This window comes from Artibeus jamaicensis, unplaced genomic scaffold, assembly GCF_021234435.1.
Source record: "Artibeus jamaicensis isolate MK-2021 breed Jamaican fruit bat unplaced genomic scaffold, CSHL_Jam_final contig_76, whole genome shotgun sequence".
NCBI classification, from domain to species: domain Eukaryota; kingdom Metazoa; phylum Chordata; class Mammalia; order Chiroptera; family Phyllostomidae; genus Artibeus; species Artibeus jamaicensis.
Genome location: NW_026521954.1, coordinates 2,798,108 through 2,818,762, shown reverse-complemented (window position 1 = coordinate 2,818,762; position 20,655 = coordinate 2,798,108). Strand labels below are relative to the sequence as shown.

The 20,655-nt window shown below is 49.9% G+C and overlaps 1 protein-coding gene across 9 annotated transcripts in view; it reads right to left on the bottom strand.

Moving 5' to 3' along the window:
• APBB2 (amyloid beta precursor protein binding family B member 2) overlaps positions 1 to 20,655 on the bottom strand; it is a 318,379-nt gene that overhangs the window by 14,178 nt on the left and 283,546 nt on the right. For 8 of the 9 annotated variants that reach the window (XM_053672308.1, XM_037138053.2, XM_037138057.2 and 5 more), the window contains one exon: positions 920 to 1,034. In XM_053672308.1, the coding sequence (XP_053528283.1) occupies positions 920 to 1,034 (115 nt within the window). Of the gene's footprint in view, positions 1 to 919; positions 1,035 to 11,088; positions 11,209 to 20,655 lie in introns of those variants that run through there. The other variant, XM_053672309.1, reaches the window with a different exon arrangement.

Sequence of the window (20,655 nt, the reverse complement as noted above, 5' to 3'; positions counted from 1 at the left end):
AGGAGGGAGGGGAAGGGTTCTGGAGAAGGAAGGAAGGGAGGAGCAGAATGAGTCAATGAGATACCTGTCTGGCGCCTCTAAAGGCACCAGGCCCAATGCACAGCTTCAAATACTTCACATAACAAAGGGCCGCCCTGCAGAGACAAACTGGGGGAATCTTTCTTTGTTTCTATAGGTCACGGATCTCAAGTAAACACACAGAGGTTGCAGAGAGGAAGATTTCAGGTCAGCAGAAGAAAGAACTCTGTGACAAATCCACTCAGTAGCAGAACAGGCTCTTGAAAGTACAAGAGCCTGTTGAGGGAGGTCAAGTCCATGGAAGTGCTGGGCAGGGGTGGAGGTGCTTGTTTAGGGTGGGCGGGAGGGAGGGAAGGAGGGAGGTTGCACTGGCGATGCTCGACCATCTGTTCTCATTCTGAGGCTCTGTGATTCTGGTTTAGGAAGTGGGCCCCTTACCGGTGTGAGATAGTGACCACAGCCCTGCCTCACAGCTGGTCAGTTCCGATGAGCTATTTAGTGTCCTCAAGGAGTTGGTGTGTGTTCATGGGAGCCCCCAGCTGCCTGCATTTCCAGAGAGACCCCAAGTGGCTTCTCACCACCCTCTCTTCTGTGCTCCCTGTCAGATCAGGTGGCTCTGGTGCTGGGATCGATTTACGCCTTCCCAGCACTGCATCTGCCACTGTTCTGTCCACCTGTTACACCCCCAGCCTGGGCGGGACTAAAGCTCTACTCATTTTACAGATGGAGCACCACTGACGGCAATGCCTGACATGCCGCCGGCTGAACAAACGGGCTGCCTGCCTCTCGGGAGCTCAAATGCAGGCCAACGGCACACGACCCCACCCTTGCACGTCCCGGTCCCCGCGCAGCAGTGAGAAAATAAGAGAGGGAGGAACCGCCGTGCCCTGACCCACCTTACCTTAGAACAGATTTCGTGGAGACTTGTGGCGATGGCTTTTGCTGGTGTATCACATCGAAATACATGACATTTCAAAATTCTTGTATCTTTGTCTCTTGCTACATAGGCAAAATCTCTGTGCAAACAAAAATGTATCAGTACATTACAAAAAAGAACATTTACCAACCAACATATTCTGGTGATGAAGGTTAACTGAGCTAGCAGCCAGTGTGTCAGTGGTAAACTGACACAAGCAATGGTTAAAAAAAATCTACAGCTACCTCAAACAGAGGAGCAGTTTTATGGATATCAGGAATTCATTTCTGAGTAAACAGCTGTAGGCACACGTGTGCTACGTGCTATTGAGTCGGCTCTGACTCCTGGTGACCCTGTGACTGAGTGATGGCCCCAGTGTCCTGTCCTCAGCAGCCCTGCCCTGCTCCCGCAGACTCATGCCGATGGCTCCTTTCAGGGAGTCAATCCATCCATCTGTACTTGGTCTTCCTCTTTTCCTGCTGCCTCCTGCTATCCCAGCATCACTGTCTTTTCCAAAGAGCCCTGCGTGTCAGGATGTGCCCGAAGTGGGACAGCTGCAGCTTTGTCGTTTTTGCCCCCAGCGATGTTTGCGGCGTATCCTGGAGATCTTGTGGGATCAGTCCTGGAGCACCGCAAGGGTGAGTAATGTGAAATTTTGGGCTTCACAGTGTACATGAAAGTCATGTTCCTATTACACTGTAACCTACGAAGTATGCAAGAGCATTGTGTCAAGAAAACTAACGTGCATACCCTAATTAAAAATGCTCTAACACTGGAAAATGCTAACCATCCTCTGACCCTATTGGAGACACGTGCCAGTGCCAAGAGAGCTGCTAGACATGGGGTTGCCACAAACCTTCAATTTGTAGCAAATGTACTATCTGCAAAGCATAATAAAGAAGTGCAATAAAACAAGGTATGCCTGTCTGCTGTTACCCTAACCTGGTCTGTGGTCCTCTTGGAATCTCCAACAACCCTTAACGAAAACCAAATTTTACAGAAACCTTCTCCCCAGACAAACAAATATTATGATAATAAAACAGAAAACAGGCTTGAGAAGAACACGGATTTGCACGAGTGACATTGTAACGAACACAGTGGGCAGCAAAGCAAACAGGCTCTGGTGTGTAAACATGTGCACGGACCGACCACAGCTGCTGGGGAAAGCTGATGGGCAGTCACGGGTGGGCTGGGACACAGAGATGCCACGGACGGAAACGCTGCCACAGGCCCCGGTTTTGGACCCCACGGAGAGCGGGAGGCTGGGGTGGGCTGTAGCGTCGACTTGACTGACGGGAAGGACAACTGCTGCCACATCGCCTGGCTTCAGAAGACCCATCCACATAACTCAGTTTCTCACTGCTATTCCTGGAGGACAGTAGTTAAAGAGCCAAGTGTTCACGGAAAACAAATGCCCCATGTGCCTGTCTGGCGGCAGATCACGACTGTGTCTTTGCATTTGGTGCTAAGCCAGGACACTGTTTGTTGACGTAACCATGGGTGAATTTTTTAATTATTTCTCTTAATGTAAGAACTGGCGGTCTTTTCAGGCTAGGACTGATACTTTCCCCAGGAGCTCTCCGGCTTCCCTGGAAAGGCACAGGGACCCAAGCCCGTAGGCACTCGGCCGGCGAGAAGGCCTAGTCCGAGAAGCCTGCCCCTCCACCTTGCCCCGCCCAGGCAGCCCCTCGGCGCACACCCCGAGCCCGGACTCCAGGCCGGGGGCATCTCCACCTGGCTGCCTGCGGGCACTTTAACCTTGGCCTGTCCACAGGACCTCCCAGCCTCCTCCTCGGTGTTCTAGCTCCGCCGGCGTCCTCCACGCTGGAGCCAGGAGGCCTCCCCGACTCCCCTTAGCCCAGCCCCACGTTCAGTCTGTATTAGCTCCTGAAATGAGCATGCGCAGGCTCTCGCCTCCCGTGCTTTTGCGGGTGCTGGCTCCCCGCCCTCATCACGGTGCGGGACTCAGAGGAAGCTGGGCGGGTGCCCTGCCCGGTGCTGCCACAGCGCCTCCCACAGGGCACCAGTACCACAGCGTCTGTTTATGAGTGTGTCTTACCCCCAACTCCTTGCAGCTCCGCAAAAAACGGTTTATGCCTTATTCATCCCTAACACCTGGTCCAGGTCTGGCCTTAACAGTCCCAAGGACGCCTTCCTTCCCTAAGCACAGGCCTGCCTTCCCATCGAGAAGCTGGCCCAGGGTCACAGGCTTGAACAGTCCTGCCACAGAGGGCTGACGGTGGACCTGAGCTCCCAACTGCGCGCGGAGAGCAGTCCTCGTGCGTGCTGCGGTCCCCCGGCCTTTCCATCCTGGCCTCAGCCACCATCAAGGCCGCATGCCACTTAAACAAGAGATGAAAGAAGGCATCACTCCGGAGCCTGTGACCAAGGGAAGCCGTTATGGCTGCTGCGCTCCCCCCAACCCCCACCCGGCTATTCTTTCCTCGATGGAGCCTAAAGTCAGACTCACAACGTCTCGGCACGCACACACTTCTCTCCTTCAAAATTCCATGTTCAGCCCCATTTTTTCTGAGGCCAAATCTCTTCAAAGCTCTATGGTCACCTACAGAAAGTCCTAAAATCTTTGGATTTCAGGAGCTCCAAAATTTGTCCCACCCACTCTTCCAGCATCATTCCTGCAGCCAAGGAGCCATCCCTTGCCCCAGAGAGTGGCCCCCGGTCCACTCCCAGCACCTCCCCACCCTACTCCACCTACTCTGTCCACCCCAGGCCACAGCCTGCCAGGTCCCCCAACCCTCAGGACTTTGCGTGTGTCTTAATGCTTACTCAGGCCACCCAAATTCTAGTCCTGTGACTGAGTCCACTGCGGAACATGACCTTGGGCATGGAGTCTAAACTCTTCTCTCAGTAAGGGGGGCTACGCCAAAAATCATGAAGAACATAGTTTCCAGGGGCCCTTTTGGGCTCCGATGTGCCGTGACGTCAGCTTCCAGACCCGGCACGGCCTCCGTGACTGCGGGCTGACCTACAGGCCTGCGATTCCAAGGTTACCATCGGGAGGATGGAACAGGTCCTGATCGATAGGCGATGAATCATTCCGCTCAAAGTCAGCTCGGTGCCCTCTGTTCTTCCAATATGCAATCCCATAGGAGTCATTTAAAAAAAAAAACTGTTATTAATCTTCATTTTCTTGTGGCTCAGGAGAAACTGATTAACGCCTTAGGCAGCCATCTGGAACAGCTATCTTCCCAAAAGGAAGCTCCGTAGCCCCAGGCTTTGTTTGGGGGACTCAGGGACCTTTCCTCACAGCCCTGCCTTCCCCTGTTCCCTCCTGGGTACCAGGCTAATGAGCCGGGAGGAAGGTAGAAATCCACCGGTCCAGGAGAGAGGATGCGTCCAGCAGCTGACCCTCCGGGGGTGTCATCTGCTTCTCAGGAAAAACCAAGTCTTCTCTTCTCCTCACTGCGGAGGTAAAGAGGTTTGCATGTCTCCTGCATTTAATTCCCGTGACATACATCCCTCGTTCTGAAACAGCGGAAAGCTCAGCACACGGGGTCTTAAGAGGCAATGTGGCCTCTCGGTCAGGCCTGGAGCAGAGGCACGCGGAACAGCTTCCTCTACGTGCAGCGACGTCTACTGCCGACTAATCTTGCTCCTGTTCAGAACACCACCCAAATGTCTCCCTACTGGTGCTTCAAAAGCCTGGATTTTCAGAACCTGACTCCTCAAAAAGGCTGCTGTGGAGGAAGGAATAATGACCCTCCCAAGATGGCCCTGTCCTAACTTCAAGAACCTGTGCATATGTTAATTTACATGGCAAAAGAGACTTTGTGGATGTGTTTAAATTAAGGACCCTGGGCTGTTCCCATGAATGACCGCGACAGGCCCAACAGAACCCCAAGGGAAAGAGGGAGGGCACTTCGCTTGCGAGGACAGAACAGGAGCAGGGGCCTCGGGCCGAGAAAGGCAGCAGCCCGCACGAGCAGGAAGAGGCAAGGACACATTTTCTACCGGAGCCTCCAGGAGGCACGCAGCCCGGCCAGCACCACGATTTTAGCCTGTAAGTCCCGTCTCAGACTCCCAGCCCCCAGGACTGTAGAGAGTGGCTTTCAGCCACCAAGTTTGGGGTAACTGTTTACAGCGGCCTGAGGAAACCAATACAGCTGCCAGGTGGCTGTATACTCTAATGAGATGTGTTACAGTACTAAAGACTTACTTAAAAAGTATTCAGTTCACTCCCCCAAATACCTTCTGAGCCACTACTATGTACTGGGCCCCAGAGATGCAAACAGAAAAGGTTCCAGCCCAGGAGCCCCCGCCCCCTCTGACGATACAGACATTCCAAGAGATTTGAGCTGCATCTCTGAGTACCCGAGGGCCTCGCTGGGGTGAGGAGGGCTCCGGATGGTGCAGAGAACCTTCAATAAGCATGAACAAAGGGACAGTGCTTGGAAGAACTCCCAGGCGTCCGGGGTGGTCCCGTGGTGCTGTGGCCACACTGCGGCTGCTGGAGGTTGTGCCGTAGCCCAGAGTCGGTTTGCAGAGTGCCCTGTGCCCAGCCAGGGGTCTGGCCCTTACTCTGAACCATCCAAGCCTTGTAATATGGCATGTGACCCCATCTGACATGCTTTAAAAAGTTCCTTCTGGTGGAACGAAGTGGTCAAGAAAGAAGACACAGGGGCTGCTGCGATGGTCCAGGTGAGAGAGGACGAATACAGGCTAAGTTGGTATCACGAGGACAGGGCAGGAGACACGGGAACTAGGTACTGAAAGGACAGCTGGCAGGACTGGTGGTACGAATGCGGGGGAGAAGCAAGACTCCCGGGGCCCCCCCTAAGACAACTAAGCACCCTCATTACTGGGATGAGGAAGGTGGAAGGCTTTGGTGAAGGAAGCTGATGAGCTCCAGGTTGGACAATAAGTGTGAGGTGCTTGAAGGACACCAGGTGGCCAGGTCCACCAAGCTGGTGGCCACTCAGTTCCTGATCTCAGGTTTGTGGTCTGGCGACAGGGACCTGGGAGGCAGCGAAGTCTAGGGAGCAGATGAGAGTGTGGAGAATGAGAACAGACAGAACCAGGCCTGGACCACAAGGATGAACAGTGTTTAAAGGCCTCGCTGAGGTCAAGGGTCCGATGGAAGGGTGGAGAAAGAGCACGGGGGAGGGGAAAAGCCCAGGACAGGGGGGCGGGGGGGGCGGGGGGCGTTCCAAGACATCAGAGAGGGACGTCTCCAGAGCCAGGGGCTGAGCAGCAGGAGACGGGCCCTCTGGTGTCAGCGACGGGCAGTGGTGACCTGGTCTCCTAGGCCCTTCCCCTGGGGAATGGGGTTTGGGCCCAGCTTCAGGAGACTAAGGGTATAGGAGTTAAAAGAACAGAGATCACAGACCTTTGCCTTAACATTCTCATTCTGGAACCTTTCAAATATTCACAAGAGTAGGAAGGATCGCTGATGAACTCCCATACCCCACCACCACGTCCCACGTGACGGGACTCCCACGTCCCAGCTTCGACAACGATCAATAGGCTGCCCGAGCCAGCCTTTCAGAGAGACGTTTCTCCTTACTGGTGTTGTGATGCCAAAAGACCACATACTCTTTGCTCACGTGGAAGAGTGACTTCATATTTTCTAGGGATTTCCCTGTATTCCAAGGGGGACACGAAACTGCTTTAGGATAAACGACCCTGTGAAGCCAGAGTGTTCCTGACAGTCGAAGGCAAACCCATGCTGCTCCTGCCATTGCAGTACTAGCCGTGTGAGCTGCGGAGACAAAGGTGCCAGGTGTCACTCGGCCGGGCAGGGCCCCAAGTGGCTCTGACACCATGTGAGGGTGTGAGTCGGCCTGTGGCAGGGGCACTTTAGGGGGCTTCACCTGCAGACCCTAAGTGGCACTCCTGCCCCGCCCCACACCACCCCCCTTTCCTCAGAGTGGCCAGTGGCCAGAGGCCACAGCTCCCTGGTCTCCCTGCCATGGAAAGTGTCCCATCTCAGAGAGCTGAGCTGGGCCCCGATGGGCTTCTATGGCTTCCCACAATGACAGGCAGCAGTGGTCACGCACCACGCAACACACACCTCCAGGCCTCAGGTCCTGTCTTTTCCAGTAAATTCTTCTAGATGTATCTGTCTGACACTCAGCAGCAAGAACCATTTTTGTCCTTCTTCTAGCTCATTCCATTTACGATGCTGGACAAGGAACTGGTCCCCTGCTCTCCACACATGGAGTTTTGCCCCATTGATTTCTTATAGTCATGGGAATCACTGAATTAAAAAAAGAAAAGAAAAGCCCTGGCTGGTGTGGGTCAGTGGAATGAGCGGTGGCCTATGAACCAAAGGGTCACCAGTTCGATTCCCAGTCGGACCACATGTCTGGGTTCCGGGCCAGGTCCCCAGTGGGGGGCACCAGAAAGACAGCCACACATTGATGTTTTTCTCCCTCTCTTCTCCTTCCCTTTCCCTTTGCCTAAAAATAAGTAAATAAAATCCTAAAAACGGAAAACAAAAAACAGGAAGTAGAAGGGGGAGAGCTGCAGTTTCCTGCGTCTCTTCTATGACCTGCACCAGATGCAGTCAACTGAGTCCCTGGGGGTGAACTACCTCTCACCCTTCGTTCACTGAGCCCTTTTTGTTCCCCTCCTGCTGCTGTTCACCTGTAATTATCCCCCTAGAGGACCCGCCTCCAGTTCTGCCAGGGAAAGATGTCAGTGCCGAGACATCTTACATGACAGCCTCAATTTTCTTAATGGCAAAGGAAAAGAACAAAAGGTGGCTCCATTGTTCTCAGCCGAACAGCATTCTGATCACTCTGTGCAGGCTTACCCCACCTTTACGGGATGAATGAACAACTCTTTATTCAAATGGGCTTTATTAAAAAACAGCCAAGGCAGATCCACTCACCCTTTCCCCAAATCTCTCCCTCACGATGCTCTTCCATAAACAGAATTTGCTTATGTGTCTGTCCTCTTCCAAAGGGTTTCTAAAGGCATCTGCAGACTTCTTACTCGTTACCTAGGCTAACATTTCAAAGTCCCGTCTGCAGCGGCCCAGACAGGTGGGAGGTACCTAGTCCACTTCAGGAACATGAAATCTCACTTACTTAGTCAATCGGCCTGTTTCTTGTTGCTGGAATGTTCCTGGTGAATCAGAATAGAATTTCTTTTCTAAATGATGAGCTGAAACTTGCCTCCCAGCAGCCTTTGCTGCGGGACCAAGCTCTGCATTTCGGACAGGCCCAGGACGGGCCGACCGGGCAGTGCCACGGCAGCCCCGGGCTGCCTGGCACCACCCCTCCCCTTTCCGTCAGACTCCCTTCCATTCGGTCTGTCCCCAAACCTCCCCTGTTAGTGTCCCTCACCCCCCACCTCTCCACAACTTCATATTGTCTTTCACAGAATCCCAATTTGCTCTGGTCAAATACAATTACGTTTGAAGCTGGGAACTCATGAAGGCTGGCACGTGGCAGGCATTCAATTAGTGGTTGTTATTATAAATGCAGTAAAAGAAGTTAAAGAAAAAGGCTACTTTGAAATACTGTTTCCTTATCCATGAGGGGTATTTTCATAACTGTTTACACTCATACGAATTTGGTAAGACTCGCTGAAATGCACCTGAAGGCTCTCTCCTCCCAGCTTCCCTTTCTGCAGAAGCTTTCAACCACAGAGTTGTTACTGCTGCAGAGGGCAGGTCCCACTTGCAGGTAAAAAAGGACGAAGCAGCAGCAGAGAGATTCGACCCAAACACCCCACTTCTCGCTCTCTGTGATAAAGGGCTCTCTCTCCTGGGCTCCAGCTGCACGGGGCCTGGAGGGAGGAGTCCTGTTGCAAGGCGGCCTGCTCTTCTCTGCCTTACTGCCCTGGCTTTCTAGTTGCACTCAGAAAATCTTGTTTTGGGGGTAGGGATGGGAAGAGAAAGAGGGGGGGTGAGAAATGTCACCTTCCCAGATGGCCACTCCAGAACATTACACACCCACATTCGACTCCGTTTTCATTTTTACCCAGGTGGTGCCACGTGCGAGCATCGCTAACGGCACAAAGCCCAGGCTCTAGCCTGCTTGACTCAACTTTCTTTTTCCTTCCTTGTAAGTTTAAGAAGATGCTAAGTTCATAAACTCTAAAAGGTGCATCCCAGAAGCTCATTACTTGGGTAAATTCATTCATTCACCAGGCACTTCCGTGAGACCACAGGTGTGTAAACAGCAGATGTGAAATTCTGCCACATACAAATGATCCAGATGGCGTGGGCAGACCAGCACTTGGCCCTCTCTGAAAGTCCTGCTATTCGTATTCAGAGCAACTGCTTCCTGGTGAAGACCAGAGGGTAGGAACCAGCAAACATCTGAAAACATCCTCACCATTGGCCCACACGGGACTTGTCACTTTAGAGGAGGGAGCTCACATCCAAAAGTGCAGTCCTCATCCTCTAGAACCTTCCTTCCACTGCCTTTGGGGGTCAAGTTCGCAAATTCTCCTCATCATCCTTCTGGAAGACTGGCCCTGGCAGGGGTCCCCTCCTCACCACGGAGCAGAGACAGCAGCTCGTCCTCTGGGAGGAAAGCAGCCGCCAGCTGCAGACAGCACGGCCCCAGCCAGGTGCTGCCTGAGAGCGGCTCTCGCACAGAGGGGAGACTGCCTGCGTCCCTCTACTTTGCCAAGCAGTAACCATGATCATTCTTTTACGGAGAAAAATTTCAACACTTTCTTCTTTCATCAAAAATGCAGAGAGCCCTGGCTGGTGTGGCTCCGTGGACCGAGGGCTGGCCTGTGAACCAAAAGGGCACCCACCTGAGTTGTGGGCCAGGTCCCCAATAGGGGGCATGAGAGAGGCAACCAATAGATGTTTCTCTCCCTTTCCTTTCTAAAATAATTAAAAAAAAAAAAAAAGGTGAGCCCTGACTGGTATGGCTCAGTGGGTTAGGTGTCATCCCACAAACCCAAAAAGGTCACTGGTTTGATTCGTGGTTGAGGCCTATGCCTGGGTTGTGCAGGTCCCTGGTCAGGGCATGCAAGAGGCAGCCAATTGTTTCTCTCCCTTTTGCTCGCTCCCTTTCCTTCTCTCTAAAGATAATAAACTCTTTTAAAAAATAAAAATAAAAAATGTGGAGAGAGGTGAAGGGATAAGAAGTACAAATCGGCAGTTACGAAACAGTCATGGGGATGTAAGGTACAGCACAGGGAATAGTGTCAGTAATATTCTAATAACTATGTACGGGGCCGGGTGGGACCACTTTGTTAAGTATATGATTGTCTAACCACTATGCTGTACACCAGAAACTAACACAAAATAACAGTGTGAACTGGGATTGAAACATTGAAAAAAATATAGAAAAATGGAGTTTTTATTAAGTGATAAAGCTGTGGAGTAGGGAAGCTTAACGCTTCCGAGCCGCCAGGTGGAAGACCTCAGTTCTTCAGGGCAGCCTTTCCACAGTCTGCTCCTCTGCTGTGGGGAGGGAGGGGCATTCCACACACACGGTCCGGCGGAAGTAACGCCACGGCGTGTGGCTGGCAGGGTCGCGAGTGTCTCACACGCGGTGGACAGCAATGCGAACGAGGTGGACAGCAATGTGAACGAGGTGGACAGCAATGTGAACACGTCACCTGAAGTGCCACGTGGTGTGCTGGAGTGTGATGTAGTTAGGTTACAGAACTGCATGCTTATGGGTTTGTAATAAGAGATTGTTATGTAATGGAAAGGGGTGTTATTTGTGCCAGACCCTGCATTCACGGCTTGTATTTGAGATGGAAATTGAGCCAGTTCTTCTATTGGTCTGCAGCTAAACCTAACTCATACAACTCCAGAGGGTCTGTAACATCAGCAAGTCTAATATTAATCCTTCAAGAAGCTTGAAAAGCCTCGTTACATGACATGGCACATAACCCGGAGATTTCTATCACACTTCCTCCAAAGCATGCGGGGAAGACTTTCCTAGAGAGTGACCGAGGTCCTTACTCATGCTGCCCATCACCTTCCCAAACAGGGTCAAACGCAACAGAGGATTAGCGACCCAGATGCAATCCCACACATTGTTTTGAAAGTAGGACACACAAGACGGATGATGGTAAAAGGTTACACAGAACGACGTCTGCCTTCCAACGACAATGATGGCTGTGATGAGGGGAATGTGGCATGAGGGAGCGGGTGAGCTGTGCCAGACACTGAAGACACCAGGAAGGGGGAGAAGTGAAAATCGGGCGGTTACCTCTCTCTGAATCCGGGCAGGCATGAGGGAGCAGAGCAGAACACAACACGTTAGGATTCACACAGCATCCAGTAAAGAAAACAATCGTTAGCAGCGACTCAGCACCGATGTCCCATCTGATTCCCCAACTTTGCTGCAATTAATAACCTTCTGGTGCTTATTTTAGCTGAACTCTCACACAGAAGTGTGTATTCTGAGCCACGCTACTACGAGGAAGCCAAGGGATGCCAGCTGAGTTCAGAGGCAACATATCAGCTGGGGGAGGTAATTGAGCCTAAAATATCACAGTCAAATACAGGAAACTGTTGGCAGTAAACACTGGCAGGGCACTTATCTCCCTGCTCCAGCTCCACCTGCTCCCAATAAAAAACCTATGGAAACAATGACACGCAACCCCCCTTACCTGTTCTGCTAACACTCCTGAAATCCTAGTAATAGAGCTACAACATGGCAATCGAGGTCCTTTCACTGAAATGCATCGTGAGAGGGCAACAGAACAGGAGGGAGCAAGACAGAGCAGAAGGTCAAGGGCAGAGGTGGGCTAGTAAATAAAAGCTTAATGGGTGAAGAAACAGACAAGAGCCAGGGAAGAGAGGAACAGAAAGCGGTGAGATGCTGACAGCAATTTGTGGTTTGGGGCCAAACACTTTGAGTTCCATCCCCAGAGCTGCCCTGAGCCACCAGGGTTACCCTGAGGAAGCCACTGAACTATCTGACCCTGACTGCTTACCGTCCCCTCTCCTGGATCGATCACAGCCCAGTTGAAGGAGTACCAGGGTAGAGCCCCCACCCCGCCCTGTCAGTCACATGCATGCATTATACATGAAGCGAGTGGACCGCAGAGGCAAGGCACGGGGTCACAGGCGACAAGGAAGAAACCAACTTTCCCAGGGGCCTGTGGCCAGGCCCACGGAGCAGCCCGAGGACTCCACAGCTATGAAAGCTCACACCATGGTGGCGGAGAGGAAAGGCAGAGCCGCACATCTGACAGAGCGGTGACCACGGCGCATTATACCGAACAGGCAAGCAACCCAAGTCACAGACACACGGTCTCATACAAAAACCCACAAACTTTGACCATGTAATATATGCACAGTAAAAGAAGTCTGGGCTACCATGACATGGGTCAACTGTTTTCTGGAGGGGGGACTATGGAGGATTTTATTTAACATATTTGTTTGAATAGTGCACAGAAAGCGTAATTTGAATGAGCACAGTAAGCTAATGCAAATAGGAAACTCTCTACCTCAACCTGTGAGGGAGACCACTGGGGAGCGCATGTCCCGAGGCACCGGCACCAACGCTGTGATGTATGTGATTACCACGGTCACATTCTCAACAACTGCCCTTTACTGAGCTCTGGCTGTGTTGCCCGAACAGCTATCTGCCAAGGTCAATATTACTGTTCTCACGGATAGAAAAGGAAACAAGTTCGGAGAGGCTGAGGAACTCGATGGTAGTCACACAGCTACTGCACGGTGAAGTTGGTATTTGATGGTTTCTCCGCAGGACTCTAACTTTGGTCTTCTTGGACTGTGCCTGTGAGGGGTACCCCACAGGGTACCTCTTCACGGTCCCGCAGAGCCATTTCGTGGTTTGTCCCCCAAGTGACCCAGAAGGCTGCTCTGCACAAGCATCAAGAGAGGGGCAGAGAGTGCAGCAAAAAACCCGGGAGGCCCTCTAGGCTAAGTAGAAAGAGCTGTGTTCAAATCCTGCTGGCAGCTGTGTCCCCGCCCCCACTCTGTGTGTTACTCACCTTCACCTGTTCCTGGGCTCCTCCCACGTCCCTGGCACTTCGTTAGATGGTGCGCCCCTTGGAACCTGCTTCCTTGTCAGTGAAACAGGGGCAAGGGCACCTGGCTCAGAGCGGTTGTGAGAATTAAATTAAATGAGAGGGTGTGTGTAAAAGAGTCCTGGCACGTAATGAAGTGCAAGAACTGTGTCATTCCAGTTATTATCACTGACTCATCTGATGGGTTCATGTCTCAGCTGGGTCGTGCTGGGCAGCATTTGGGATGACATGTCACTGGGGGAAGGATCTGTGGCCCTCTCCTTGGATTTGCTGGTTCCCCTGACCCAGGGTGAGGGCCAGTCACCTCCTGCTCATGACCCTCTGCTGGGCCTTGGCCCCACCCCCAAAGTTAGTTTTTGGAGGCAATTCAGACCAGCAGCAGCAAAGGCTCCAAAGACCTAGATTCTACTCTAGTGTTGAGTAAACGTTATCGCTTAACCTCTTGGCACCTAGGGTTTCTCATCTCAGATTAGATGGTCAAAGAATGCATGGCACTGGGATTCTTACCACAAATAGATCCAGTCTGTGCTTTGCCTCTTAATACAAAGGAGGAGAAGGCAGCAAACACTTCTTTAACCAAATTTTGATATATACCAAATATTTTCAATTTTTTTATCTGAATAAAAAGCTTATGCCTAGGGTATGATGAAAGCACTGCCCAGTAACCTTAAATCCAAAGGCCTGAGAACGCAATCTGTCTGTTTTGTGCACACTCATCGTCGGAACCTTTGACGCTTTACCTGGCCCATCACCAGCGATTCACTGGAGGAAATGACATCCATAGGTAGCTGTTGTGTGCTTTCCCCTAGGGCAGAACTTAAAAAAAAAACACTGCAAACTTTAAACAAGGTTAATTCTTTGGGGGGTAATAGGCACTGCTTGATTTAAGTGTTGCAGTGATAGCTAGCCATACACAGGGACTGTAGAGTGATTTCGAAATGTCATTCGAAAAATTCAGAAGAGTCACAATGGCAGCTGCTCCGCCAACTTGACACATGATAAATTTGCCGGGAAAAAACATCAGCCAAAAGCTGGGCTTCTGCCTGAGACACACCATTCTGAGAGTGTACAAGGCTAGATTTAGAATCACGCACAAATTCATTCTCTTCTTGCCGTACAAGACACCAGTGGGAAGAATAAAGCCCAGGACTAATCCCACACCAGCCGCGCACCCAGGGCTGCGTGACCAGAATGCTCTCGATGGCAGTTTCTTGGGAAAATGAATGTGGGAGTAATTGGCATTGTCTTCACTAAAACAAGCCTGAAGTAACATAAGTGTTTGGCTTGGGTAACTGGGCATCCCAATGAATAGGAAATCCCTCCAGATGAATAGCACACGGAATGACAATGCCTGTTCCGGCTTTTTGGAGGAGGAGGAGGCATGTCCTAAGCCCTGGCCCAGCGCCTGCTTCTCAGGCATCACCCGACTGCCGGCTTCTCGCACCCCGGGCACGGGACGCAGACCGGCCAGTGTGCTTCTCGCCCCGGTTTTGCGGAACTCTCCCCACGGCGCTGCTTTCAGATGCTGGCCTTTCGTCACCCGGGGTCTTCTGAGTGCCAGCATGGGCCAGCGTTCTCCACATGCCAACGAAGTAAGAACTACAAAACTTCAAGTTACGAAATATCCCTGGCCCACTCCAGAACCTAACAGTTTATTGCCCCCCCATCAGCTTCCAAAGCAAGTGTTATTGTTTCTTGTCCCTGACATGGATTAGCTATTTGTCCTTGGCCAAGGCCCTCTGCCTGGGTGTTCCTCAGTTTCCTCATCTGTAAAGTGGGAAGAACAGCGGTCCTCACTCCCTAAGAGTGCCGTGGACATCACTCATTACCCGCACAGTCTCCTGCAGCCTGACAGCCCACGGAGTGGCAGCCAGCTGCTATGAGAAGGTGGGCATCTGCTAAGAGGAAGGTTCCTTTTGGAATCTGATGAAAACACTCCAGAAAGAAAATGTTTCGCACAATTTTATGCAGAATCTTAGCTGGGTAGGGGCAAAGGTTCAATAATCCCTGAAACTCATTCACAGACTCTGTTAGCATCCAACCCCTGTAGGGGGAAGTCCTGTGACTTGAACTGAATTCTTATTTTATGCAAATTTACCATCTGGTGTCTGGTGAGTTTCAGAAAATTCAGCTCGGGGAGAAGGTTCTGTCCTTCCCAGGCCCGACAGCTGTGGCAGAAACACCCGTCCGTCTCTGACCAAGTGTGCCCCTTACTTTTCAAAGCCAGTCCCCTTCCCACCCCCCTGCTCCCGCCCCGCAGCAGCCTGTACCTGGAAGGGGAGTTACAGTTTCAAGCGGACTACGTGTGACGCTGAGGGCCTAAACTGGGGTAAGGCTATTGAAATTCAAGGCACATCTTTCTAAACAAAGGACTTCCTCATGCCACTGGGGAGAAAACACAATAGTTACCAGTCAGCTTTCTAATGAGGGAAAAAGGACATCTGACAGCAAACAGGAAGTATTTTTTAAAACTCCATCTTTGAAGAGAGCACAAAATATCGAGTGTCTTCTCTCATGTTTTGTATTACAGAGGAAAAAAAAAACCTTGTTTCCCAGAATATCTGCAAAAGAAGGCACGCACAATTTATAGCGAGTTCTCACGTGAGAAATAAGTCATGCCATGTTACCATTTCTCGGTGTCGTTTACGGCGTAATAAAAGGATAAAATTATGTAAATTATACCTGAATTGAGAAACCACAAGCTGGATTCCTTTTTGAAAGTTGAGATAGTAAAATGAGAACAAAAACTAGATGTGCAGAAGGCTGCTATCCAACGAGGCAGAGGACGTGTGCATATTTAACGACCTCGATGCAGAGGAGGAAATAGGACTCTGTTACTAGGAAAGTGGCTCCCACGCAAGAAGGGTCCTGCGGACACAGACCACAGGCAAGGCACAGACAAGGCTCCTGGTGAAAACCACGGTGAGCCTCAGCGTGATTTCTCTTCAACTCCACCCACTGGCCGTAGGGCCTCCTGTGAGCAGGGCACATTCTTAATTAAATCAGTTTCTAAATTTTCAAGAGGATTTAGGCGTTATCATGATATGGCTAATCCCCACTTATCTGTGCAGATAGAAGGCACACTAGTGTAGAGACACAAAAAGCCAAGAAATTGGTCCTTCATTTAAATTTTATAAACTTCTATCTAGATAAAATTATTCCAAAGGACAAGGGTCTCAAGGTCTGGGAGGTTCTTACTAAATGCTATTCTTGCTAAAGGCTAACATGTAGCACAATGTTTTGCAGAGAGACCTGCAAAGGGATGAGCTTGACCTGAACTGCAACCAGAGTTGCAGGTGGATTAGTGTAGCCAATTGCAAAGAAGAAATCGACATGTAATTAACCAAATAGTGTAGAGAAGCAATGGCTCAGCCTCTCTTCAGGGGGAGAAAAAAACTTCAGACGTGAATCCCTTACCTCTTTTACTTGTTGCAAGGAAATAAAACTACCTAATGAAGACACGCGACAACATATGGTTCTTAAATAAAGATTCCAGTCAACAAATGCCCTCAGTTCAGTACCACTGATACTCTGTAAACTCAAAAATACCCAAACGAAAGTAGACATCAACACCAGGATGATTGGTGGCTAATAACAACATAGAAGTAGCATCTCCCATTTATTGAGTCTGCAACCAGCCAGGCTCTGTTTTTGGTGTGCATTATATGGCCGAGCCACACCGTAGCACTGCAGAGGAAGCACTCCCCCACTCTCATTTCATAAACAAGGAATCCGGGGTGTGGGGAATTTAAGTTAACTTGCTCAAACCCCTACAGCTGAACAGTGGTGGATGGACAGGTCTGCCTGACCAGTCTCTTCTTTTTTCTGTGTTTTTGGGCACTTGGCACCCAAGCCTCCTTCCCTCCCTCCCAACTAATGGACCCACTCTTCAATGGTGAGAGGCAGCTCAGGTCTCTGCTCATGTCTCTGCCCTACCTGATATTAGGTTCTACCACTGCTGGACCTGGTAACAAAAATTAGATGCTGTGTTTGGTCTGAGTAACTTTCCCAGGCAAAGGCTGAGGCTTCGTCTTTTATACATCAGCCCTTTACCCTGTGCTCCCCTGCTCAGGAGTCCCCCTCACATTCCCCATTTACCTCTCTGACTTCACTCCCTGCCTAACGCCTGCTGGGCTCCAGCCACACCTGCATCCTCCTGTTCTCCAGCTTCTACGCAGGCCAGTTCCTGCCTTAGAGAGCCTCTGCGCTCTCTGTTCCTGCTGCCTGGATCATTTCTTTCCTCAGGTCTCGTGGGGAGGTCTCGTGCCTCCTTGCGGTCATCACCTCCGAAAGAAGTCCCCGGAACACCCAGTCACTGCCAACACCCGCAGCCATCTGAAACCACCCTGCTGATTTGTTTATTGTCTGCCCTTCTTTCTCCCTGTGAACCCTGAGAAAGAAGACACCTACTAAAAAGGGCTCCTGGTGGCTAACTGGGCTCAAATAAAAAATAAAAATAAAAACAAATGAAACAGCCATTTCTACACAGGAGTGTCTCATGCAAACTGCCCTTCAGGGAGAAGCCTGCACTGAACTGCCTGCTTGCTCTGCTTGTTTCTGCCCTCTGAGCCAGCCTTACAGAGGAGTTCCTGGAATCCTATTTCAACCAACAGGATTGAGACTCTCCCCATCCAATCAAAGCAGCTCTATTCTATCAACCAGGAAAGTGCCTTTTGGACCAATCAAATTGCGAGGACTTGGAGTCCTCATTTCCATGAGGACAGTTCACTCAGGGACCACGAGCAGGGACTTCCGTTTTATATAAGCCAGCTCCCCTCCACTTTCAAAGCCCACTTTCCCCACTGAAGACTGCATTTCCTGGTTGAGGTGAGACTCTGACGCTGCTTCAGCGGAGCAGAGCAGAGCTGCCCGGCCAGAAAGGGGGCTGGCCCGAGGGGTGCCTCACGGCCCTACTGTATCACAATTGGGCTGTTTTGTACTGAATCAAGTTTCCTTCTTCACTGCACCCCAAATTGGGGTATCTGTTGGTGCTGAATTGGTGCCAATGATCATTGGTTGTCACTCCCCACAAAGAGTAAAGTTCCCCCCAAAAGTCAAGTCCATGTGAGCAGGACCTTTCTGCCTTGTTCAATCACCGCTGTCTGGCACATGGTAGGTAATCAATAAATATTTTTGAATGACTGAATAAATAAATAAATGGCATAAACTAAGGTCTTTCCCCATATACCTGATCAGCTTGGTAAGAATCTAAGGGGATAATGCTGTGAAAAAAAGAGTTGGCTCGATTTTTTTTCTGCTGCTATTATTTATCACAGACATCACTTTAAAAATGACTTTAGTTCATATTCCGTTTTCATGTCCTCTGAAACAATGTTAATAAAACATATATTTCATCTGAATGGGCAGGAGGCGACTTCTGAACGATTATTAATCCCCTGTGACTCCATGTGAAAGCAAAGCAAATCTGTGCTCTGATCGTCTCTGGCAGAAACAACCAGCCCGTCTCCGGAGCCCCTAACTAGATTCCTTCTTCAGAACATCTGTCTAAGTGAAAAACGGCTCTTCTGCTTCTAAAGAAATCAATACATAAATTTTCCCTGTACAATGATTTCTATCAAGATTTACTGACTCCCCAGATAATATTCTTAATAATTGTACTCAAAAAGAAATAAACCTTTGTGCATCATTTAGGAAAGAGAACAGGGACCACACGGGCCCTTACACGCAGAGGCAGAGAAGCCGGAGGAGCTGCGGGGTGAGGCAGAGCTGAGGATCTGCCCCGCCCCCCACCCAGGGGTACTAAGCCACCTCAAGGAGAGTTAACTTCTTGATATAGGTTGAAAGAACACACCTTTCCTATTCAGTAAGGTTATTTTTCATATGCGGCTAGTCTCCTTATTTCTGCACCTTTTCTCTTTTCCATCGAATATGATAATATTAAAAACCAAAACCACACTCCCATCATGGTAGCACCCTCCTTTCACTGTCTGAGTTTACTTTCCTCTTAGTGTCCATGTCTGTTCACATCTGACAAATAAACACACCATCCTGAAGAAGCTCACCCGTGGGTTTGCCACAGAACCCCCAACAGCCCGCCCTCAGGAGCTGACTTTCAGATCAGCACAAAGCTGGCCAAAGGTGACGGAGCCTTCTGACTTCCTAAGGACAAGGTCCCCATTTCAGTTGTCACTGTGGGTTCCACTCAGGTCCTTTAAGTCAGGGGTTGCAAACTCTGGCTCCAAGATCACAAAGCATCTACCCTCTGCCCGTTTTCATAAACAGAGAGAGTGTCACTGGGACACAGCCACACCCACTCACCTTCTGTGTCCATGGCTGCTTTTGTGCAGCAACACAGAGTTGAGTAGTTGCAACAGAGACCATTCAGCCCCAAAGCCCAACATATTTAAAATCTGGGCTTTTACAGAAAAAGGGCTGAACCCTGCTTAGATGACAATCTGATTCTGGCACGTAACATACAACGTGGGCAAAAACTGAAGTTAGGACCAGCTAAATAACGTTTCCTAGTGCAACAGGAAAATGCCAGGAAAACGGGTTTCCAGCTGGTAACAGCAGACAGAGCATTGAAGTGAGTGTGCGCTGCACGGTACAGCAGGCTGAGCTGCCGGAACAGTCCCTGTCATAGCTGACAGACTCCAGAGCCAGCGAGAAACGATTCCACCCAGATGCAGGAATACGACTCTCTTCCAATGTCTATCTTTTTTAGAACCCAAACCTTCTGCTCAACTGAGATTTGACATGGACACCCAACATGAGAACCAGAATTCACATGGAGCTCTCCCCTAGTTACTTTATTTCAAAGTCACTAGCAGGCTGTGCTTCTTCTTAGTATGCTTAAGGGCGGGGGTCGGGGGAGAAAAATAAAAAACAACACAGCAGACTCCTTAAACACAGCATTGCATGTAACTGGGAAGACAGATGCATGCTTCGACATGACAGAATCAGGCCAAATCGGCCCCAATTGTCAACTGTGCTCTCTGTAGCTGCTTCTCCTCTATCATAATTATTTTAACTGTCATAATTTATTCATTTCCATTGGGGGTTTTCAACCTTTTGACGTCTCTGGGGCACACTGGAAGAAGAGTTGTCGTGGGCCAAACATTAAAAACACAAACACCAATGAAAACTGATGAGCAGAAAAAAGGTGTTAAGTACATTTATGACTTTGTGTCGGGCCACATTCACAGCCATCCCGGGGCCACATGCAGCCCACGGGCCGCAGCACGGACACCCCCGGTACGCGTTCTGGGAAAGCCAGTCTAGGTTTCTGTGCCAGCAGGGCTGGCAGCCCCAGTCACTTCTGCACCTTCTCATCTGCATAAGGAATATTTTCTGCATTAATATTTCTTTTTTTATTTTTTTTGCAAAACCAAACCAAAGTTGGTTTCAAAACCAAAGTTCCCTGACCTTTTTTTAATCTTTCAAGTGCACAAATCTGAAGATACAAGGATGACACCAAAAATCCTATCAGAAACCAGCTATTTTATTTCTCTGCTTTATAGATACAAGGAAATGGCTTTTCTAGCTCGCAAAATGCTCAGTGAATTTCCAGCCAAGGTACTAGGGAATTTTATTTACTCTTTTTGATTCAAAATACCCACAGAACAAGTTTTATTTATGACAGAATATTAGTTGTTGGAACTATGTAGAATGCTGCATGTGAAATAATAATTTCATATGCAATTGTCAATGGTTTCTCATAAAACCGGGAGCAAAGGTAGAGTTATTCCATATGGATTAAAGTTTAAACCTATCTCCTTCTTTACTCTGATCCTCTAGTTTTATGACAGAACAAA